Source organism: Phyllobates terribilis, unplaced genomic scaffold, assembly GCF_046119375.1.
Source record: "Phyllobates terribilis strain yellow unplaced genomic scaffold, ASM4611937v1 Scaffold_1__5_contigs__length_1240528914, whole genome shotgun sequence".
NCBI lineage: Eukaryota > Metazoa > Chordata > Amphibia > Anura > Dendrobatidae > Phyllobates > Phyllobates terribilis.
The window spans coordinates 1058814885-1058836599 of NW_027362761.1; the positions used below are offsets into that span (position 1 = coordinate 1058814885).

The window sequence follows — 21715 nt, forward strand, 5'->3', positions numbered from 1 at the left end:
TCGTCTCCCTCCCGGTAAGACGTTTGTTTCAGTACCTGATCGGGAGAAGATCCTACACTGGGGCCATTCGTCTAAACTAGCTGGCCACGCCGGTCAGAAAAAGACCCTCCAGCTTATTGCCCGGCACTATTGGTGGCCTACCCTGCACAAGGACATAATAGACTTTGTTTCTGCCTGTGTGTCCTGCGCCCGCAACAAAGTCCCGAGACATCTGCCAGCCGGACGCCTCCTTCCGCTTCCTGTAACTGCTGCCCCCTGGCAGCATATAGCAATGGACTTTATAACTGATCTCCCCGTCTCTGCCGGTTGTACGGTCATTTGGGTGGTCGCTGACCGCTTTTCCAAGATGGCTCACTTTATTCCCCTGCCAGGCCTTCCGTCTGCACCCGAGCTGGCTAAAGACTTTATCCGCCACATCTTCCGTCTTCATGGCCTGCCCCTCCACATCGTGTCGGATCGTGGGGTACAGTTCACCTCACGTTTCTGGAGAGCCACTTGTAAACTACTAGACGTCACCCTGGACTTCTCTTCCGCTTACCACCCACAGTCCAATGGTCAAGTGGAGCGGATCAATCAGAACCTGACCAGTTACCTCCGGCACTTCGTTAATGCCCACCATTCTGACTGGGTGGATCTCCTACCATGGGCCGAGTTCTCTTATAATAATCACGAGAGCGAGTCCTCCTCCAAATCCCCGTTTTTTGTAGTCTTTGGTCAGCACCCTCGGATTCCTTTTCCTGTCTCCACCTCTGTGGACAACCCGGCTGCGGAATCTCTCGTTAGCAAATTTTCCTCCATATGGGAGAGTACCCGGTCCGCACTCCTTCTGTCATCCGAGCGTATGAAAAGACACGCTGACAAAAAACGCCTGGATCCTCCACAATTTCGTCCAGGAGATAAAGTCTGGCTCTCATCTAAATATGTTCGACTCAAGATACCTTCTTACAAGTTAGGGCCTCGGTTCATCGGTCCTCTGGAGGTCATCAGTCAGATCAACCCGGTGGCCTATAAATTGAAACTCCCGGCCAACTTACGGATCCCTAACTCCTTCCATGTATCTCTCCTCAAACCCGTGGTGCTTAACTCTTTTTCCAAGTCTACAGGTACGCCTCCTGCTCCGGTTTCTGCTGAGGACGAGTTTGAGGTAGAGAACATTCTTGCCACCAAAAGGGTAAGAGGAAAGACCTTTTTTCTGGTAGATTGGAAGGGGTTTGGTCCTGAGGAGAGAACGTGGGAGCCCCGGGAGAACATCCATGCCCCTCTCATCCTAGCTAAATTTCTATCTGGCCTAAAAAAGGGGGGGCCTAAAGGGGGGGGTACTGTAGTGCCGGCGTCCCTGCCCTCTGCTAGGCAGGGACGCTGTTCTCCTCACCGCTCTGCTCCGTGCCCGGCGTCCCTCTCCCGCTCTGCTGGCAGCGCGCGCTCCTTCCCGGCCACTGTGCTTAGGGCGCGCGCGCGCGCCCTCCCTCCCTCTTAAAGGGGCCGCGCGCGCCGTCCTAAGGAGTCCCCGGCCAATGGCCGGAGGACTTTACCATATATAAGGCACCTCCTCCAAAATGGAGGTGCCCGAGCAATGTTGTTGCACCGTTCTACTCTGCTTCAGCCCTCAGGTCCCGTTGCCAGTTACCTGCCACTTACCTGCCAGATTCCTGCCAGCTTGCTGTCCTAATCCTGCCTGATTTCCTGTTACCTGCCTGCCTGCTGCCTGAGGTCCGACGGTCTGCCTTACAACTCCGGTCAGTCTGTCTAAGGACCAACTTGCCCGCTCACCTGGGAGCGCACATCAGCTACCTGCCTGCTTGCCTGAGGTCCGACGGTCTGCCTTACAACTCCGGTCACTCTGTCTATGGACCAGCTTGCCCGCTCACCTGGGAGCGCTTCTCCGCTACCTGCCTGCTTGCCTGCCCGGAGGCTCCGCTGTCACGTGCTGTGACCACCAGCTATTCCAGACTCTTGCCCGCTCACCTGGGAGCGCTTCTCCGCTACCTGCCTGCTTGCCTGCCCAGAGGCTCCGCTGTCACGTGCTGTGACCACCAGCTATTCCAGACTCTAGCCCGCTCACCTGGGAGCGCTTCTCCGCTACCTGCCTGCTTGCCTGCCCGGGGGTTCCGCTGTCACGTGCTGGGACCACCAGCTATTCCAGAGACTCTTGCCCGCTCACCTGGGAGCGCTTCTCCGCTACCTGCCTGCTTGCCTACCTGGAGGCTCCGCCGTCACGTGCTGTGACCACCTGCTATTCCAGAGACTCTCGCTTGCTCACCTGGGAGCACACATCCTCCATCTGCCTTGCTAGCCTACCTGGAGGTTCAGCCATCACAGGTCGTACCTACCCTTTACCTAGAGACTGCCCCGGTCACTTGCCGTGACCTCCAGCCCGTTCTTCCAGAGACTGCCCTGATCACTTGCCGTGACCTCCTGCCCGTACACCCAGAGACTGTCCCGGTCACCTGCTGTGACTGCCTGCCTGGTCGCCACCCGCTCCCTTACAAGGACCGCTCCCTTGTATAGTAGCCCAGAGGTTCCGCCTCCCAGACCCGTTACAGAAACAAACTGAAGACATTTTATCAAATGAATGGATCCTTTTATTTCTGTCTTTACGGTCCCAAAAACGCATCCAAAAACGGACATAATTATTGGACATGTGAACACAGCCTAATTAGGCTAGGTAATAAAATGTGGATAACTATGCTGATGCCTTGTATGTAAAATAAGGTCACAGCCATGCTACAAAGATTTCAATGGATTCACTAATGAATTCAATATGAGGGGTGACCTCAGGTGGAGGAAATAATATTCTAGCGGCTGGGGTGAAATGTGGAATAAGGGATTCTGTGCCTTATAGAGTAAAGTATGAGTAAGGTGACCTCGCACATCTTTTGGACACAGCATTTCCAGGTTGAGACTGTGTTCACGTTTTGCGGTCAAGTTGCAATTTTTTTTTTTCAAAAATTGCGGCAAAAACTATGCAGTTTTACTGTGATAGCAGCCATAACTTTCTTATTTTTCCATCCACAGACATATGAAGGCTTGTTTTTGGGGATGAGTTTGAGTTTTGTATGTCATCATCCATTTTACCTTTCAATGTACTAGATAAAGGGAACAAAAGTGAAATTACGCAAAGAATGCAATTTTGTAATTGTTTTTTGGGGGTTTGATTTACAGCGTTCATTGTGCAGTAGAAATGTCCTGACAGTATGATTCTCCAGGACAGTACGATTACAATAATACCAAACTTCTATAGGTTTGTTTTTTTTAATAAGTGGTGAGAAAACTAGTAAATTCTTCAGAAATTTTTTTTGCTTGTGTTTAAATTTACTAAAATCCATATGCAAATTGTCTATTCAGAGAGGAAGAGGACCAGAACTCTAGTGCCACCTACAGGAAGTAGCAATCCTAAAAGTCAAGAGTGACCCTTTAACGAGCCTTATCACATGACTTAGGATATAAACCAGAAACTCAATTTGCCGTCACTGTGTTTCGGGGTACTGCCCCTTGTCAGTGCAAAGTGTGATTTCTGGTTTGGCTGGGTGAGACGCGTAAGACCAGTATCTAAGGGGTAACATTTCTCCTTGCGGAGAGCGACATGTTAAGCATGTCACGGTGAGGAGACATTTAAAGCCGCAATGGTCCTCTGGGAAATATGCAAATTGTCTCTTCAGAGAGGAAGAGGGCCAGAACTCTAGTGCCACCTACAGGAAGTAGCAATCCTAAAAGTCGACAGTGACCCTTTAACCCTAAAACCCATGATATTTAAATTTTTACGCCAATGGAGTTGTGTGAGGGCTTGTTTTTGCATGACGAGCTGACATTTTTATTGAGAGAATTTGGGTTAGATATGACAATTTAGTAGCTTGTTATTGCACTTTTTGGGGGGTTCTGCCGATGAAAAAAATGCTATTCTGCTATTATTGACAGATTGTGAATATGAATAGCGGTACCAGAGCGCCAATAACAGGGCAAAAATATTAAAAGGACTGGTTTATTAATACACACAACACGTTTCGGTGGACACAGCCACCTTCATCAATCAGTTTCTATCATTATAATTAGGGAAAAAAAAATCATTGATCATATTTGCTTTGAGCAGGGGGTTGGACCAGATGACCCAGGAGGTCCCTTCCAACTCTACCATTCTATGATATTAGTTGATACACACCTGATAGACTAAATCATCTCATTACACGTGAAAATTATTGGATTTTCAAAATGGGAACCTTGTCTCCTGAAGGTTTGAACCTTAATATAGAGAAGACAACTTTTTAAATAATTGTTTATAGTTTAGCAAATTTATTATATATATCTTTTATATGGGGGAGGAGGGGGAGGAGAGAGAGAAGGAGGGAAGAGGGGAAAGGAGAGAGGGAGGGGAGGAGCGAGGAGAGAGAGAAAAGAGAAAAAATTAAAAAATGTTTTGGTTTTTTTGGGGAATTTATTTTTTTTTTCTCTTTCCTTTCTTCGTCTACTTTTCCCTAGTTATAATGATAGAAACTGATTGTAATTTTATAACTTTATATTTATACATTGTTTTATGTTGTATGTAAAAATCATTATTTTTTTTTTTCATAATATAAAATATAGGGTGGTAGATGACAATATATCCTATTAAGTATTATGATTATAGGATTCACAAGTTTTTATACAGCGAATCTTTTTTATAAGAACCCTATATGCTTGATTAGGCATTAATTTATAACAATCCTTTTTACTCTATTGAGCATATATGAACTCAAGGGGTTAATATAGAGGTATTACTCTGTATCTGGCCCCGCCCCTTTGAAGTAATTGTATACCTAGTCAAATGTATATAAGGATCAATTGTTTGCTGCTTGTCACACCTGATGAAGGTGGCTGTGTTCACCGAAACGTGTTGTGTGTATTAATAAATCAGTCCTTTTAATATTTTTGCCCTGTTATTGGCGCTCTGGTACCGCTATTCATATTCACTGATTGTCCCTTTCCCCCTGTTGGGGTGCGGTAGAGCTGCCTTTAATCTATTATTCTTTCACCTGTGGGAGCAATTTAATTAGAATCACTACCCTGGTTTTCCAAGCTGCGCTGCCCTAACCCCTCCGGAGCGCTGCCTGGGGTGTTGGTGAAGCTGGGCGTCCATCTCGGCGTTACATGCAACTAACCTGACCACGTGATCCACCACCGAGAGATCAGGATCTGTGAACGCCGCTGGAACTAGATGACAGCCACCAACAGAGCGGAGCTTGTGGAGCTTTACACTGGGGTTGTGCAGAGGTGCACAACTTCATAAGGTTAGTAGCCATCCTCACACCCCTCTAACAATTGCAATACTGAGTCACCCATTGCGCCTTGTTCTCTCCTCTCTTTACATTATTGACAGATTGGACTTTTTTGGACGCAGTGATACCAAATATTTTTATTTTTAGATTGTTTTCTTTATTTTTAATTGTGCAGATTTGATTTATTTGACGTCACCACAGAAGTAGGGACACTCGATTTATACTACAAGTAAAATCTGCACTGAAAAGATTGTAAGAAATTGGAAGCTTTCGAGACTACTAGGGTCTCTTCATCAGGCATGCTTGATGAAGAGACCCTAGTAGTCTCGAAAGCTTGCAATTTGTTACCATCTTTTCAGTTAGCCATTAAAAGGTATCAACCACTGAGGACTCTCAAATCTTAATATTTTTCTATCTACTGGCTAAAACGTTACAAAGATATATATTTTTCATTTCCTTAAAAAATGATTATATGAGCTTAGATGGTGTTTCAGGCTGGTTTCACGTGTCTGACATTTTCGATCCAAGTGCAGGCCACAATGTCCAGACCGACTGGGGGTCCTCGGACATTAACTTAACAGCCTCACATATACCTGTTGAGTTTGGGTCAGGAAACCAGCAGACAGTCTAGGCATCGCAGTCAGTACTTGGAACAGAAATGTCAGAAATGTGAAACCACTCAAGAGTCTGTTAATACAAAGTATTGACGGATTGGCGGTAGTTTAGTACTCTGTTTATACAGGCAGACTGCTCAATGATGCGCACTGGATGGTGGGGTGAGTTCTCTTTACACAGGACAATGCGCTGCCGAGAGTGATGATTTTTAATCAAGCTTAAAAATCATTTCATCCGATGAACGAGCGTTGTGCTCGTTCATCGGGTGATCGGCAGCCTGTTTACACTGAAAGATTATTGGGAAATGAGCATTCCTAGGACACTCGTTCACAATTATTTTTCAGTGTAAATGCACCTTTAGTCATAGAAACATTTGCATCAGGCTGTATGTTTTAGTAGTTCTCCATTTAATTCCACTCTTACATGTAATTTTCTAGATTGATCTGTCTATTTAACTATTTACATGGTCATATCATGAAACCAAGGAGTTCCTCTCCTTACTCCTGAGTGAGTGGGTATGGATACACTGACTCCCTTTATTGCAGGGCAATATGAGAGATATTTTGTCGTACACATTCCGTATAGAAGTGATTTAGGGATGCACTTACTTGTTAATATGCAGAGAAGGAAGAGATACTCTGTGTAGGAAACCATGCCTAAAAAGAAGAAAATGTAAACTGTAAAAACACATTCTTTTAAGAGAGGCACACTATACATTCCTGCTTCTATGCAGCAAAAATGCTAAAGCTTAAAAATATATATTTAAAATAGAGGGATAAAAAAAATTCCATTGATGTCTATTATTACTTGTATGCTCTCTTTAGGCCTCTCTCACATGAGCGTATACATCGGACGAGTGCCATCTGATGTTTTATCAGATAGCAGTCAGACCAATGTATTCTATGGGGCAGTGCTGATCAGTGTCTTATTTCTCATGCAGATTCTCAAGAGAATAAAAAGTGCAGCATGCTACAAGTTGCTTCGCAAATCGGTTCGCACTCACCCATTGAAGTCTATAGGTGCGTGGAAAACATTGGACTACACTCAGATGGCATCTGAGTGCGATCCTATTTCCAAGGACACACACAATGGAGAAGATGGAGAAATCCTGGTCTCCATCTTCTCCTCACCTATGCTTAGTGATCACATTAAGGTGACACTCGGCTCAAATGCCGATCAGAGTTTGATCCGAGCGTCACGTAACACAATCGATCTGATTCTATCGCATGAGAGAATCTACAGTCATGTGACTGAGCCCTTATGATGACACAACCATCATTAGATCAAGTTTTACTATTAGTAGTATGAAATTAGCACAATTACAATAGACACAGTGCAAAATCATGTTATATACATGGAAGCATAGGATAATGAAGGGGTGCAACACAGGCTTAAAGGAACCTTTAAGCACATGCATATGGAAGTAGTAGCATGGCTGTGTAGGCGCTTGTTACCCAAATAAAAATTATACCTTTTTTGTAAAGATCTGATGTGCCAGTCACGAGAAATCTAGTGTAGAAACCATATGCCGTTTAGGCTAGAAGTGCTCTAAGATGTGTCTCTGGGGGGTGTTTCTATGGAGGTTTATACCTGAACGAGTGTCTTTGGGGGGTTCTCTAGGGGAGTCTCTGGTGGTATTTCTCTGGATGGGTACCTCTGTGGGAGTGGGGTGTCTCTGGTGGTTGTTTCTCTGGGGCCGTGTCTCTTTGACTAGCAAGTATGGTATAAGGGGAGGGCAAGAATAAGTTCATTCATGATAATATATGAGCATACCAAACAAATTACTAATATACATATGTAAATATATATATACATATACACAGTCATGGCTGGAAGTGTTGGCAGTCATATATATATATATATATATATATATATATATATATATATATATATACACACAAACATATAGAGTATGAGTCAGAGATTGTTGTATGTATGAACTGTTACTAGATAGGGCATCAATATAGGATCGAAGGGGGCCTGGCACCGGGCTCCCCCAACTGATTAGCTGTATATCAGCCCCTATAGAAATGAATAGGAACTGATCTGCAATACCCAGGGTCGGCCACTACAGAGTGTACACTGTCTCCATACAGCAGCCACTGGCTGTGATAGCAGCTGATTGGTGGGGGTGCCAGATGTCGGCCTCCTATCAATCTTATATTGATAACTGGACATCAATATCAAAATAGTGGAGAATCCCTTTAAGAATTATCAAAAAACATAAGGTAAGGCTAGAATTATGTAGCCCAGAGCATCTGCCCTCTTGGCCTGGTGGGATCTACCCTTACAATGCTTTGTTCTTTAGCATCTTTTGCACAATGTTTCAGGCTCTCAGAGAGGATCATGTTGTCAGTCAATAATTTTACAACCACCACACTAAGCTCACTGATCCTACCAAGGCTTTACACCTTAAATGGAAGGATTGTTTTCTAACAAACACAAACATACCACCTCCTCTATGTGGCCTTACGTCAGCGTATCACCTTGCAGTAACAGGGCATTAACCACGTAATTAGCCTGATAAATACTTAGAAGCCAAATGGGAAAAAAAGCTTTGAGGCAGAATCTCCCTAGGATATCAGATACAGGAACGTTTTGATAAAGTGGTGTGAGACGAACTTTAAAATATGTTAAACCCATTTGTTTTATCGCTGATCCCTTTGTTTGATGCCACTCTCTTTGTTGGAAAACAAAGACAAGCTGAGCAACTGTCAGGCGGCATGTCAGGAGAAGAGCAGGCCGCCATCTAAGAGGTCCTGAAAGCATTCCCTCCTTTTGTTTGTGGCCTTCAGAAAGAGATAGTTCTGCTTGAATTACCTGAATGTTATGGGAGAAAGACCCTGGAATGATTATGGCTCAGTAGGCAAGTCCTCTACAAGGATGGGACTGAGGTCAGAAAGAAGGGAATCCCCAAAAAAGTACAAAGCTTTAAGAAACATTGATTTCATCTTCTAAAAACAATGAAGGATACGTCTTATCACTTACATTGTGGGCACATGGCTGTTAGTGATTCACACGATTTTCTTGCAGCACCATGGTCCTTGGTTTCTGACCACACACAGCAATGTCAGGGTGGAGTTTTTACGACAGCTTCACCACCGACATGATATTTTCTTAAGAGTCTATATTCTTTACAATGTGAGTCCTACTGAGGACAAAGACTAATGTGAGAGTTTACAACGCTGAGGATCATGTGGCACTATAAGAGTAATATTATTAATGCTACCGTTGCTTTGGTTGTCTGCTTACATCACAGATAGGAATAAGTAGCTAAGTGCATGCCAAATCTAAGAATATCTGCAGCATTCAAGGTAAAGTAGGCAAATATCAATTGTATCACAGCCCCTGATCATTTTGTTAAAAAAAAAACACAATTATGGACCATAAGGCCGATTCACAATGACTATGAGGCAGTTAGCGCAGGTCAGGAGACTATGCGGTTGGGCCAGGTCTTCTAGCCAGAGTACCATCCGTGTTTCATGGATGTATGAAACCAGCCTAAGACCAATGTGTGTGACTGCCCTCATCTCCGCAGAATAATTCACAGTAAAGGCCCAGTCACACATAACGAGATAGCTAGCGAGATCGTTGACACGTCACGGTTTTTGTGACGCAATAGCGATCTCGCTAGCGATCTCGTTATATCTGACAGGTAGCAACGATCAGGCCCCTGCTGTGAGATCGCTGATCGTTACAAAGCTTCCTGGACCATTCCTGGGTCGTTGCGCTCCCGCTGGGCAGTGTGCATCGCTGTATTTGACACCTTATCAACGACCTCGTTAGTGATTCAGAACTGAGACACGTAGGCGTGCATAAATTGGACTTTTCCGCGCCCCTCGTCCCTGATTGGTGGTCGCTACAGCGTTCTCATTTTCCGCCGTGCATAAAGAAGGCAACAGAATAGCGATTCCATCCTTTGTTTCTGACTTCGTGCTGGATTGCAGATCCTAGCAGAATTCTCCGGGCTGTTGATATCCGTTCATTCGACTGAGTCCTGATTTTGCGGAGATGAGGGGGCGCGGAAAAGTAATTTTATGCACGTCTTTGTGACACAGTACAGTCCCTATCAAGGTGTGGATCGTTGAAATAGCTGCTGTGTGAAAGCGTCCCAACGACCGCCGAGATCGTTAGTTAAATCGCTGGGGCGGCCGAAATCGTTGGGAAGTTCGGCATGTTTGACAGCTCCCCAACGATCCCAAAACCGTGACGTAATAACGATCTCGTTATGTGTGACGGGGCCTTAAGTCCCTATAGTATCTTAAAGGGAAACAAAGGGAACAATTTAAGGGCCAACTATGCAGCCCTCCTCTAAAGGTTTGTTTTCACTGCTCAATGCAGTGTTGGACGATCACCAGAAGTCCACATGCTTGCTGGTTGGTGGTAATTTAGTAGCTTGCTTACACAAACCAACCTGGCTTCAGATACACACTGAATGATCTGTAACAGAATGTTCAGTGCACAGATGCAGCCATAGGACAATGTGCTACTGAGAATATGTGCAGCATAAATTATCATCTCACACGACAAACAAGTGTTTTGCTCGTTCGTCTTGTGATCGTCAGCCTGTTTACACAGCAAGATTATCATGCTTATAGTGAACAAACGTTTCTAGGAGTCGTGCAGTGTAAATGCCCCTTAACTAACACTCCAATTCATGCCACAGTCTGCTATGTACTGTGATACATAGAGGCTGCCGAAACCATACGATACAACATCCTTTACTGAAACTCCATTGCAGAAATACATGCATTTAAGTAAGCAAAAAAATTCTCAGCATCCTTTAAATATTTCACATTGACAAGAATCTCTGTATGACTTCTCTAAAAAGAACAAGTATGTATAATCATCACAGCTTGCTCCTATACCCACAAACTCTGCAGAATGCCGGTAAATCCATGCATGATGGTGACGATCCTTCTTTCGATCTTATAACAGATAAAGAAAGTAAAAGTTCTATATACAAGGATTCTATGGACAAGGATAGTCATTGAGGTCTAGGATGTCAGATGACCCAACCATTACAAAAAACTAATACCACAAAGCATCTTAATATTTTAGTGATATAAATATCTTTTTAAGGTATGTCCATGTGTGACATTATATTTCTGCTGTTCTAGATGGAGAAATTATTGAACAAGTCAATGTTTCCATAAGGAAGAAGAAAGTGCATGTCAATAATAATCAATAGGATATAAGGTTATAAGCCCATGGAGAAGGAATGTGCTGTTTTTTATGTCAGTCTGGAGAAAGTGACACAGATATTGAAGACGTCTACTCTGAATGAATTCATAAATCAAGCCTTAACACAACAAGGTCTATAGTAAATGACCACCCACACTCTTACCTCCCTCTCGGCTCCTTTCAGATACACCAAGTTCATTGTTTCCTCAGATACAATTCTTTCTATTGGAATATAATGGCAGAAAGTTATGCAACTTTTCTAGGGCTACACTGAACTGAGAAGTAAGAATGCAAAGGCTAAATAATGCCTGCAATATTTACAATAATGTCCGGTGGTACAACGGGGCCTCTTCTTTCCGCTTATAAAGATCATAAAGGGAGACCTTATTAAAAAATAATACAGAAAAGTGAGGGATTGCACCTAAATGATTACATGCAGCCTGCTGTAACTTCACTATATCGTCCGTATAACTGTTTGCAACTGTCCCCTAAAAATGGTTCAACCCAATATTTGGACTTTCTGATCAATGAACTGTAACTATGAAAGATCATTGAATAAGACTTGAAGACTCATATGCTGACAATTTAAGTTAAAATTTACAGCTTGTTGCAACACAGAGAAAACAATCTCCCCCAACAATCTCTTAAGCGTTTCAAACAGTCTTTGTGTAATGGGGTGAGCTGTGAAGAATGAGGTTCCTTGGTGTTGTGCAGCATTTGTGACCAGAGATTGCCAACTACTGTACAAACTGAACCCAGCGGAACTGAAGGATGGGCGAAGTGTTTCAGGAAGGATGGATCTAAAGAGAGCACTGGGTCAGGTGACACCTATGGTGCAGTTACCCGATATAAAAAGCCAGAGTAACAAGGTGGGAAGTCAGTTGGTGCCAACAAGTGAAACCAGCGGGACGTCTGCGCAAAGGGACAACGCCACCGAGTCACCAGTTCGCACTTGGAGAACGAGCCAGATGGGTCGTCGTGAGCCAGTGAGAGAGATCCGGACAACACCAGTCAAGGCCTGGGTTACAGACTACGCCAGTCAAGACTGGAGGCCCAGCCCTTATCCGTCAAAGCCCAATAGTTGACTGTCGCAAGTGAAGCACCGAAGACAGAGTGTGGGACGCCATCCAGAAGTGGATGTAAGCTGTGGCAATCCAGAGGTGCGAGGGGACTGGGCCATTACTTCCGATACTGACGTACCGTACAGGGTTTGGTCCCTGGCTGTGCAGCAGATGAGATGGAGACCGGCCAGTGTGAGGAGGGCCCAGAGAGCATTACTAGACTTTGTCAGGAGGACTTGCAGCCTAGTGGAAAATAGCAATGTCAGATTGGATAGAGAATCCATACTGAAACTGTGTTTACTGTCATTTGTGCTAATATTCAATTACCTAATACGCTGTATTTGAAAAATTGATTCCTTGCAAAATTAACCCTTTCATTGCCATGTTAAGAGAATAGTTTAGTTGGTTACTACTGCCTTGTCCTTGTCTGTGTGTTGCATCCTAGTAACCTGTTTACACTTACTCACAGCAAACTAGAATTGTAATCCAGATGCACCCTAGCAATTTCATTAAAATCCAAACTCTTTTTTATGTAAGTCCATAAAATAGTTATTGTACAGACAGGTAGACAACTTAGCAGTAGGGTGCCATAACCTGCGCCTTTCCAACTATTAAGTTCTTAGACACTGTAATCTATTGACAAACATGGTAACATGTTGAAAAGTTGGAAACCAGACCTAATAGATTTAACAGCCAAAAGTTTTCTATGCGGTTTCCAGGCTACACAATCCTCTATGTGCTAAACACATCAGTGCAAATCTCTCTGCTGTCCTTCATTATTGTAGGGTTACCTAATAAGCTCTTAGATTTAATACACATAACATCCAAAATACCCATAAGAAAAAAAACACACTTTTTGTAAAATGTTAATAGTTTTCAGAGGGAGGAGAAATCAACAAAAAATGAGTCTGAAAGCAATAAATATGCTGGTAAATGGGGGGTGGCGTGTACAAGCAAACAGACCTACAAGAATTAGAAAATACATATTCTGAATTAGGGAACAAATCTGTTTTCAATCTTTAAGCATACATATTAAAATATATGGACCTGGGCACAAGCTGGACCAACAACCTATACAGTAGCTGCTTATAATAAGTTGTCCACTAAGTTTATTTTATGTGTGAAATAAAATTAGAAGAAACAATACAAGAAGAAGGTGAATATGGAGGCATTGATCTAAGTGTAGTGTTAGAAACCACTAGTTGAAATTACAATGAATAATAAGATATATACTAACTTGTATGGGTTGTGCAAAACATTAGCCCAACGCCAATGTTTTAATATTTGATAAATCAGTTGTTATTCTTCAAAGAGTAATGACCTCCACTGAAACCAGCGCAGGGCTAAGGGCAAGTCATCCTCCTCCTGTCTTACTCAGCAGTACCAATGGAGATGTCCTAAGGAAGACTCGTTATGAGATGAAACTCATATTGTGGAAGCTCTTAATATTCAATTAATTGTTTGCTACTTTTCAAACGAAGAGCGCTAAGGCTATGTGCCCACGTTGCAGAAATGAAGCAGAAAATTTCTGCTTCATTTCTGCAAGTCCTCTCCCGGAAAAACGCATGCGGAATTCCGCACGCGTTTATCGCGCGTTTTTCGTGCGTTTATCGCGCGTTTTCAACATGCGGAATTGCCTTGCGTTTTTCCTGCATTGCTCAAGACAATTCCGCTTGCGGAAACGCAAAATTAATGGACATGCTGCGGATTTTTGAACGCAGCATAAACGCTGCGGAAAAATCCGCAGCATGTGCATAGAACTTGCGGAATCCTCTTGGGGACCATGGGGAGCGGATTACCTAGCGTTCTACAAGCGTATCCGCTGGGGAAATTCCGCATCAAAAAAACTTGTAATCCGCAACGTGGGCACGCAGCCTAACACTCACTGAAACTCACGTAGCGCTAAGAGCAAGTCATCTCCATCTAAACTTATTTACAAATTTCAGAAGGTAAGACAACAACGATTCAAAAGAGTCCAGACGCCGTATTTAATGTAAAGTAAAAAAACAGAATGCAATGATTTGGAAATCTCTTATAGACATATTTTATTCACAACAGCACATAGCACACAGATCAGAAGGTGAATCTTAGACATTTTTCCATTTCATATGAAAACATTGACTCATTTAGAAACTGAACAATGCATCTAAAAAAAGTTAGGACAGGACAATGTCTACTACTGTGTAGCACCCCTTCTCCTTTTTTATAACAGTCTTATAACAGAGAGTAATGTTGTCCCATTCTTGTCTGATGTAGAATTCTAGCTGCTCAACACACCTGGGTCTTCTTTGCTGGATATTTTACTTCATCCCCAGAACGCTTCTTCTGTGAAGCCATGCTGTTGCGATGGATGCAGTATGTGGTTTAGCATGGTCTTGCTGAAATATGCAAGGCCTTTCCTGAAATAGACATTGTCTGGATGGGAGCACATGTTGTTCTAAAACCTCTATATAATGCTCAGCATTGATAGCGCCTTTCAAAATGTGTAAGCTACCCATGCCATACATACAAATGCGACCTCTTACCATCAGAGATGCAGTATTTTGAATTGTGTGCTGATAAGCTGGATGGTCTCTCTCTCTCTCCTCTTGAGTTTTCAGGATACGGAGTACGTGGTTTCCATGAAGAATTTCAAATTTAGTTTCATCTGACGTGAGAACAGTTTTCCATTTTGCCTCAGTCCATTTTAAACTAACTTTAGCCCTGAAAAGATGGCAGCGTTTTTGGATTGGATTGATATACGGCTTCTCTTTGCATGACAGAGCTTTAATTTGTATTTGTGGACCTCATGGGAAACTGTTTACAGGAAATAATTTCTGGAAGTATTCCTGAGCCCATGCAGTGATTTGCACAACCGAATCAAGACATTTTTAATGCATTGCCACCTGAGGGCCCGTACATTATGAGCATCCAATTTTGACCCTTATGCACATGGGATTTCTTCAGAATCTCTGAATCTTTTGATATTATGTACTGTAGATGGTGGGATATTCAAAATCTTTACAATTTTACATTGAACAACACTTTTCTTGTATTGTTCCACAAATTTTAGATGTAGTTGTTCACAGATTGGTGATTCTCTGACCATCTTTGCTTCTGAGAGACTCTGCCTCTCTAACATGCTCTTTTTTTTATACAGTCATGTCACTTAGTCAAAGATCCTAATGAAAAACAGTTGGAAGGTCAATTTTCAACTGTTTCCGCCTTTTTTTTAACCTTGTCAAAACTCTTCTTGATATGTTTTGCTGCCATCAATTTCTAAAATAGTTAAGTTTTTCTTAATGAAATGGAAGGATATGTCAAACTTTCAACTTCTGATGTTTTCTATGTTCTCTTGTGAATAAAATGTGCCTATAATAGATTTCTAAATCATCGCATTCTTGTTTTTATTACATTATACACAGTGTCCCAACGTTTTTGGAATTGGAGTTGTATATAACATATATATTGTCAAAACTGACATAAAATAATGCATTTCATATTACCGACTGGGAACATGATTCCTAATGCTACTAATGTGTTCCTATTTTCAGCAATGGTACTATTCTTGGTGTGTGGGCAATTCTTAAAAATGTAGAGAAAGAGCAAAGCTTTTTTTTTTTCACCGTTCAAAGGTACACCACCACCACGAAGTGTGCTAAGCCCAAAGCTCCCTAGCAGACCATAACACGGCTAGTATGTCTGCAATGCACATAATGCTTGTGCTTCAAGAGTTTTCCTTGTCAAGTGACTGACAAGAGCATTTATGTATTAAAATGTTGTGAAAACATCCAGCCAGTTTGCTTATCCCAAAGTGTGATTAGTATCTCTAAGTATGACACAAAGCTTGCACTTACTTTAATATAATGGTATTGCTTTCTTTAGTGGTTCAAGACCATGCACTGAATTGGATAGCTTTCCGCTTTGATGAGTGTGGTTCAGGCTTAAAAATCCAGAGGAAGAAAATGTTTTAAGGACAAAAAAAAAAAAAAGTTTGTTTCAAGAAATGAAACACAATGCCTCTCTTTGACTTAAATCTGTCTGTGATAATCAGGGGAATCACATACAACTGTCTATCTGTGTCCAAGAGGCTAAGGAGAATGTCAACATTTTTTCATACCTTTCTAAAGGCGCTTTGTTTTGGGGGAGCCTCCTCTGCTATTCTGTGGAGACTTGCTCTGGTTTGAAACTCAACACCAGGATTAACAGGTTTCATCCCAGCATAGGTATTTGGCCAGAGTACAGAAAGCTCCCTACCGCCTAAATACGCACGGCACATGGGGTTTGCATCTTCAAAGATCTGAAAGTAGAGGAATCTGGATACACCAAATAAAATAAAGTGTGCTAATCACCTGTGCTCCGCAGCAAGCAAATTCCTTCTTTTCAATTTCTTTTGGTCCTTATACAGCTCCATTTATAAATATGTAAAAAAACAACAATGTAATAAATAAAATGGAAACCTAATTTGGCTTCTGCATTTTTCAGGATCTATATTAAATCCTAAAATATGATAACCTAAAACACATGACCTGAAGAGCCATCTGATTTCAGTGGCAGCTGTGTAATGCTTCATTCTATCTGCGGAAGCACTATAGGGAAATTGTACTCTTGCTGCTGCATCCCAGTAAAGATTACAGCTGAGAGTCTTACTGACATTACAACCAGTGGCGTATCTAGGGGGGCAAGTGAGGCATATGGCAGTGGGGCATTGCCAGGCCACCTGATGCCGAGTTCTGGGATGTCTCCCAGGTGGCGACATTTTACTACCACCTATAGTGGGATTCAGCCATTCTCTGATCCGGTTGTCAAACTGATAGTCGGCTCAGAGAAGTAGTAAATTGCTGGTTTCTGAATTCAATTAGACATGGCAATATCAGAAGCGTGATCAGGTCAGCTGATAACGCTGTTGACATCACTATCCTGCGCCGCAGAGGTGGTAAGCACTAGAGCTGATGAAACCAGAGATTTAATGTTATGAGGAATCTTGTGAGTGGACAGTATAGGGGGAAGGAGACTGTATGGGAAGACAGTAAGGGGGGAGGAAATGTCTAAAGAAATAGTATTGGGAGAGGCGGCAGAAAATATGTGAGGAGACAGTGTGGGGAGGGGTGGGGAATGTGTGACAAGACAATATGGTCATGTACCATAAGAGAGTCGATGTGGAGGTCATATTTTGAGCAGAGAAAAGTGAGGAGCAATTATTTTATCCAGGGGCACAGTATATGGCAGATATTTTTATTCAGGAGCATTATAAAGACACTGTTAATTTTAAGGGTATCGTGTCAGGATGTGCTACAGAAGACTGGAGAAGATGGAAATCTGCAGAGATAGGCTGTGGCTGTGAAAAGTCATCATGCCGTCTGGACCAGACAAAGAAGAAAAGAAAGAACAAATCCAATCAGAGAACTTCACCTATAAGGCACCTTGATGTAAATATTTGTGATACTGATTACGTCTCATCAGTTCTGTGGTTCCTGTGTGGTCTGCAGTGTGATGATGGCTGGCAACAAAAACTCCCAGTATTTCCTTACCATTGTTAAGGACATTATAACTGACTTCTGTACTAAGCTAGGTGATGTATTCCTGTGCTGATGGTGGCTCTGGTGATGTATTCCCAAACTGTTGGTGGTCCTGGTGATGAAGTCATGTACTGATGATGGTTCTGGTGATGTATGTCTGTATTAATGGTGGTTGTATTGCTGTATTTCTGTACTGCTGGGAGTTCCGGTAATGTGTTCCTGTGTTGTTATTGGTTTTGATCCTGTACACATGTACTGTTTGGAGCATTAAAGGGGATGTCCAGGTTTGTGATGAAATTTTGCAGTCAACCTTTCAACTGCAGATTTCTGAATCCTCACAGCGTTCAAGTGATCACAAGTATGCAATTTCCATACATGAGGTCACGTGCTAACTAGATGTGCATTGCCTGACTCAATTCACTGTATTGAGCGTGGCCCAGCACATTTATTGGAAAGGGGCCGGAAGTATGCATGAAGTCACATGATCGCACGCTCTTGCCGTCAGCACCCGAAAATCCAAACTGCATGCAGAGAGGATTCAAAAGTCTGCAGTCACATACAGTAACTGCAGACTTTCATTTCAAACCTGGACAACCCCTTTAATTATAAAATGAAGCAATGTAGCATGCCCAATCCTAACAGCGTGTAATATACTCATTGTCCTGATTTGGCTCTGCTTGCAAGTTCCAACAGTCAGCACATGTCCATTCATATATGATTTTCATACTTACGGTCACGTAACAACTAGCTTCTCTTACTGCTTCTCTCAATGAAGCAGGGGATGTAGTATCTCACTGAACACAGGGAATTAGGAAGAGCAGTTGGTCGCACACTACTGTAAGTATGAAAATCACATATCAGCAGGTCATATCATTAATACTCAATCCGTTTAAGCTGTGTAGAGTAGGGGGCACCAAACTGAATTTTTGTTTTCTGGAAAGACTAGATTCGTAAATGAGATAACTGTCGGTCGAACAGCTAACCCTCTGAAAACAGCAATCTCTCCCCACAAACACTTGGCTCGCCCCTGTGCCCTGTGTTCAAATGTTTTCAATGGGTAGAAAGGAGAAAGCCTCCGCCAGACTCATCTGGCAGCGTCTTATCCACCTTGAAAACAAAAAAGAGTCAGCCATAGAAATTCTAACTGCCCAACCCTTCTCTGAAAGTCAGAAAGCCCCCATATGCATCAGTTGGTTGACTTCTCCTGACAAAATCGGTGAGTTTGTCCAACTTCCTTCAAATGGTTATGGGGGCCTTAAAAAAGACTGTCAAAAGCTGTCAACTATTTTAATACTTAAAGGAACATTTTGTGTAGATGTACTGTGTAACACTGCAAAATGGTATTCCATTTTTGCCTCCACTCGCAACCTACGCAAGGCCGTCATTCCAAAGCCTATTGTATACATATACTGTGGGGCTGCACATTACTATATTATTAACATACAATAGTTTTTCCATCAGACCACAATTATATGTATCTGCAGCTTGTGTGATTGGCATAGGCAATTCACTGGAAAAAGTGCATGATCTACCTGGCTGTGTAGTAGCGCCTCTCTACAGTGAAGTACGGTATTACAAGGTATGTACTACTCTCTACCCATACCAAGATCAGCTACTACTTTGGACACCGAGTGGCTTTTGCAATGTAAGCTTAAGGAGCATCAAAAAGAGGCTCAGAACGAGACTCCATAGACTTACATTGGAAAGAGACTTCTGGCTCATGCATAGACGCAGCTGGATAGTCTAAAGAGCATTGATGTCTCCGAGAAGAGGAACGTATCTGTGCTGGATCCAGGAGAAGGCGGCGCTACGTGAGTATATTAACACACTCACACTACACTACATACACCTATACACAGATTTTGTAATGAAAAAAAACACCCCAAAACTTCATGTGATCGCTTCTATAAAGATCTATTACAATGGCTTGAAGGATCACTGGATATTATCACTATGATGGGATGTAGTGGAGCTCCATGATATCCAGCATCCAGCATTAGATTTGGACACTTTGGATTAACTGGAGGAACACATTCTGCGGGCTTCCCATCCATCTGTACATTATTTGTATAATAAACATTATAAGTCTAGGATCACATCCAGATTAGGAGTTCTGTATTTCTCTTTCATTGAAAATAGAAAACACAAAATGTAATGCTAATATGGATCAATCACATGGCAGAAAACAGCAGCGCGTGATGGGCCCTATGGACGTAGGCCGGGTTCAGACTAGCTTATGAAAAATCGTTCTATACCTATCCGTGCAAAAAATGGACGATTTTCATCTGTATTCATGTCATCCATATGTCTGATTTCTTCAACCGTATGGCATCCATTTTTAAAGATCAGCACTAAATAAAATTTTCAAGAACAAATACAGTGTCCTATGTTAATGATTGCAATGTATCCTTAAAGGGAATCTGTCACCAGGTTGTTGCTACCTCATCTGAGAGCAGTGTAATGTAGGAACAGACGCTCATTCCAGTGATGTGTCACTTAGTTTACTGGGTGCAGCAGTTGTGACAGAGTTTTTAGATGTAGCTAACTCCACACACATCACAGCTTTCTGTGTACATTGTGTGTTGACAGTCAGCTGCTTATCTCAGGAGGGGGCGTGGTCGGACCCGGGCTCGCGTGCACTGTGGTCCATCTCTCACACACAGCCTAATAAGGGACACATCACTGAAATCTGTGCCTCAGCCCCTACCTCATGCTGTCCTCAGATTACAGAGCAAAAACCTGCAGACAGATTCCTTTTAAAAACCGGATGCAATATGGGACCCGTCTTTTTTGGGCACTCAGACCTAAATAGTCAAGTCTCATCCAAAATACAGAAGAAATAAGTACATGGTGTGATTTCTTTCACAAGGACATCTGGACAGCCCTAATGAATTTATCAGTTTGCCGCCCGATTTTAACACTGGCAGTACACGTCCATATAATACACGCATCTGAAAGAGCCCTAATATAAAGTTTTGTCACTGGAAAAAAAAATGTTTCTTGGTAAACTTGATGGAATTTGGCTCCTAACAGAACCTTTAATGCAGATGTGAACTTCACCGAATAGGTTACTTGTGTACTATGTAAGAATTGTCCCTAGCAGCAAGTGCTCAAAATCAGCGTCAAATTGGGTTGTCTTCTGCTCGACCACTAGAATAAATTACTTTGTTCAAACCTGGGATCACCAGGGATCCTCTGCTCCTCTGGTCACTGTCATCGGGATGGCCGGAAGTGATGCGGTTGCGGCCAGGATTCCACCCCGCATGTGCCGGATGCCGGCTTATACTTTACACCTTTATTCTTTATAAGGGCTTATGACACACTCATTCCACACCGCCCCCCGAGGAAGCCCAACACGCAAAACGTGCGTCGGGGCGCCGCCGCCAACGGACACTCATTATCTCGCAGACATGGGTAAGCTTCACTACTTATTTACAATCAGATAGAGAGATTGAGCTCCACACCATATCCCTCTAGTGGACCTGCAGATTTTTACTATAGTGTGGATTCAAATCACATGATTATTTCCACATCCCTCATATTGGACTGTGAGGTTTCCATAGCCACATAGTGGTTGGATATGGATCAATATGTAATTGCTGTTTATATATTTCTATCATTGTCACTGGACAATTTTTGATATACCATGACTGCTGTTTCCGTTTGTAGAATTCTGTATCCCCACCATATAGCTATTTATATTCATCTACTTGATTGTTTTTTAACAAATTTATAATAATAAAATGTATTCCTTTTAACTTATTGTTTATACGATTCTCTGTTGGTGTTCAAGACTCCAAATATTTTTAAGTTACATATATCTTTTCCTTATGGGATGAGATTTGCTAATATCCTCAGTGTCGGTATCGTTAACAAGCTCTCAATGCAAGTCTATGGGAGCCAGAAGGAGGTTCTCATAGACTTGAATTGAGTTGTGACCTCCATGAAACAATGGGGCGGTGTTAAAAGGTTAAGATGGCGGCAGGTAAGTATAAGAGTAAGGTTAGGGACCTTAAATTAGAAATGGATGCTCAACCATAAAGTGCGGAGTGCGTGGTGCTTTAAAATATTCCCTGCAGCCTCACATGTCATAATCAGGACACACCAG

General features: G+C 42.6%; 1 protein-coding gene across 5 annotated transcripts in view; it reads right to left on the bottom strand.

The window, feature by feature from the left end:
* The window catches only part of MICU3 (mitochondrial calcium uptake family member 3), a 161974-nt gene that overhangs the window by 82563 nt on the left and 57696 nt on the right, over window positions 1-21715 (bottom strand). For all 5 annotated transcript variants that reach the window (XM_073645418.1, XM_073645415.1, XM_073645417.1 and 2 more), the window contains exon 5: window positions 6473-6520. In XM_073645418.1, the coding sequence (XP_073501519.1) occupies window positions 6473-6520 (48 nt within the window). The remainder of the gene's footprint in view (window positions 1-6472; window positions 6521-21715) is intronic.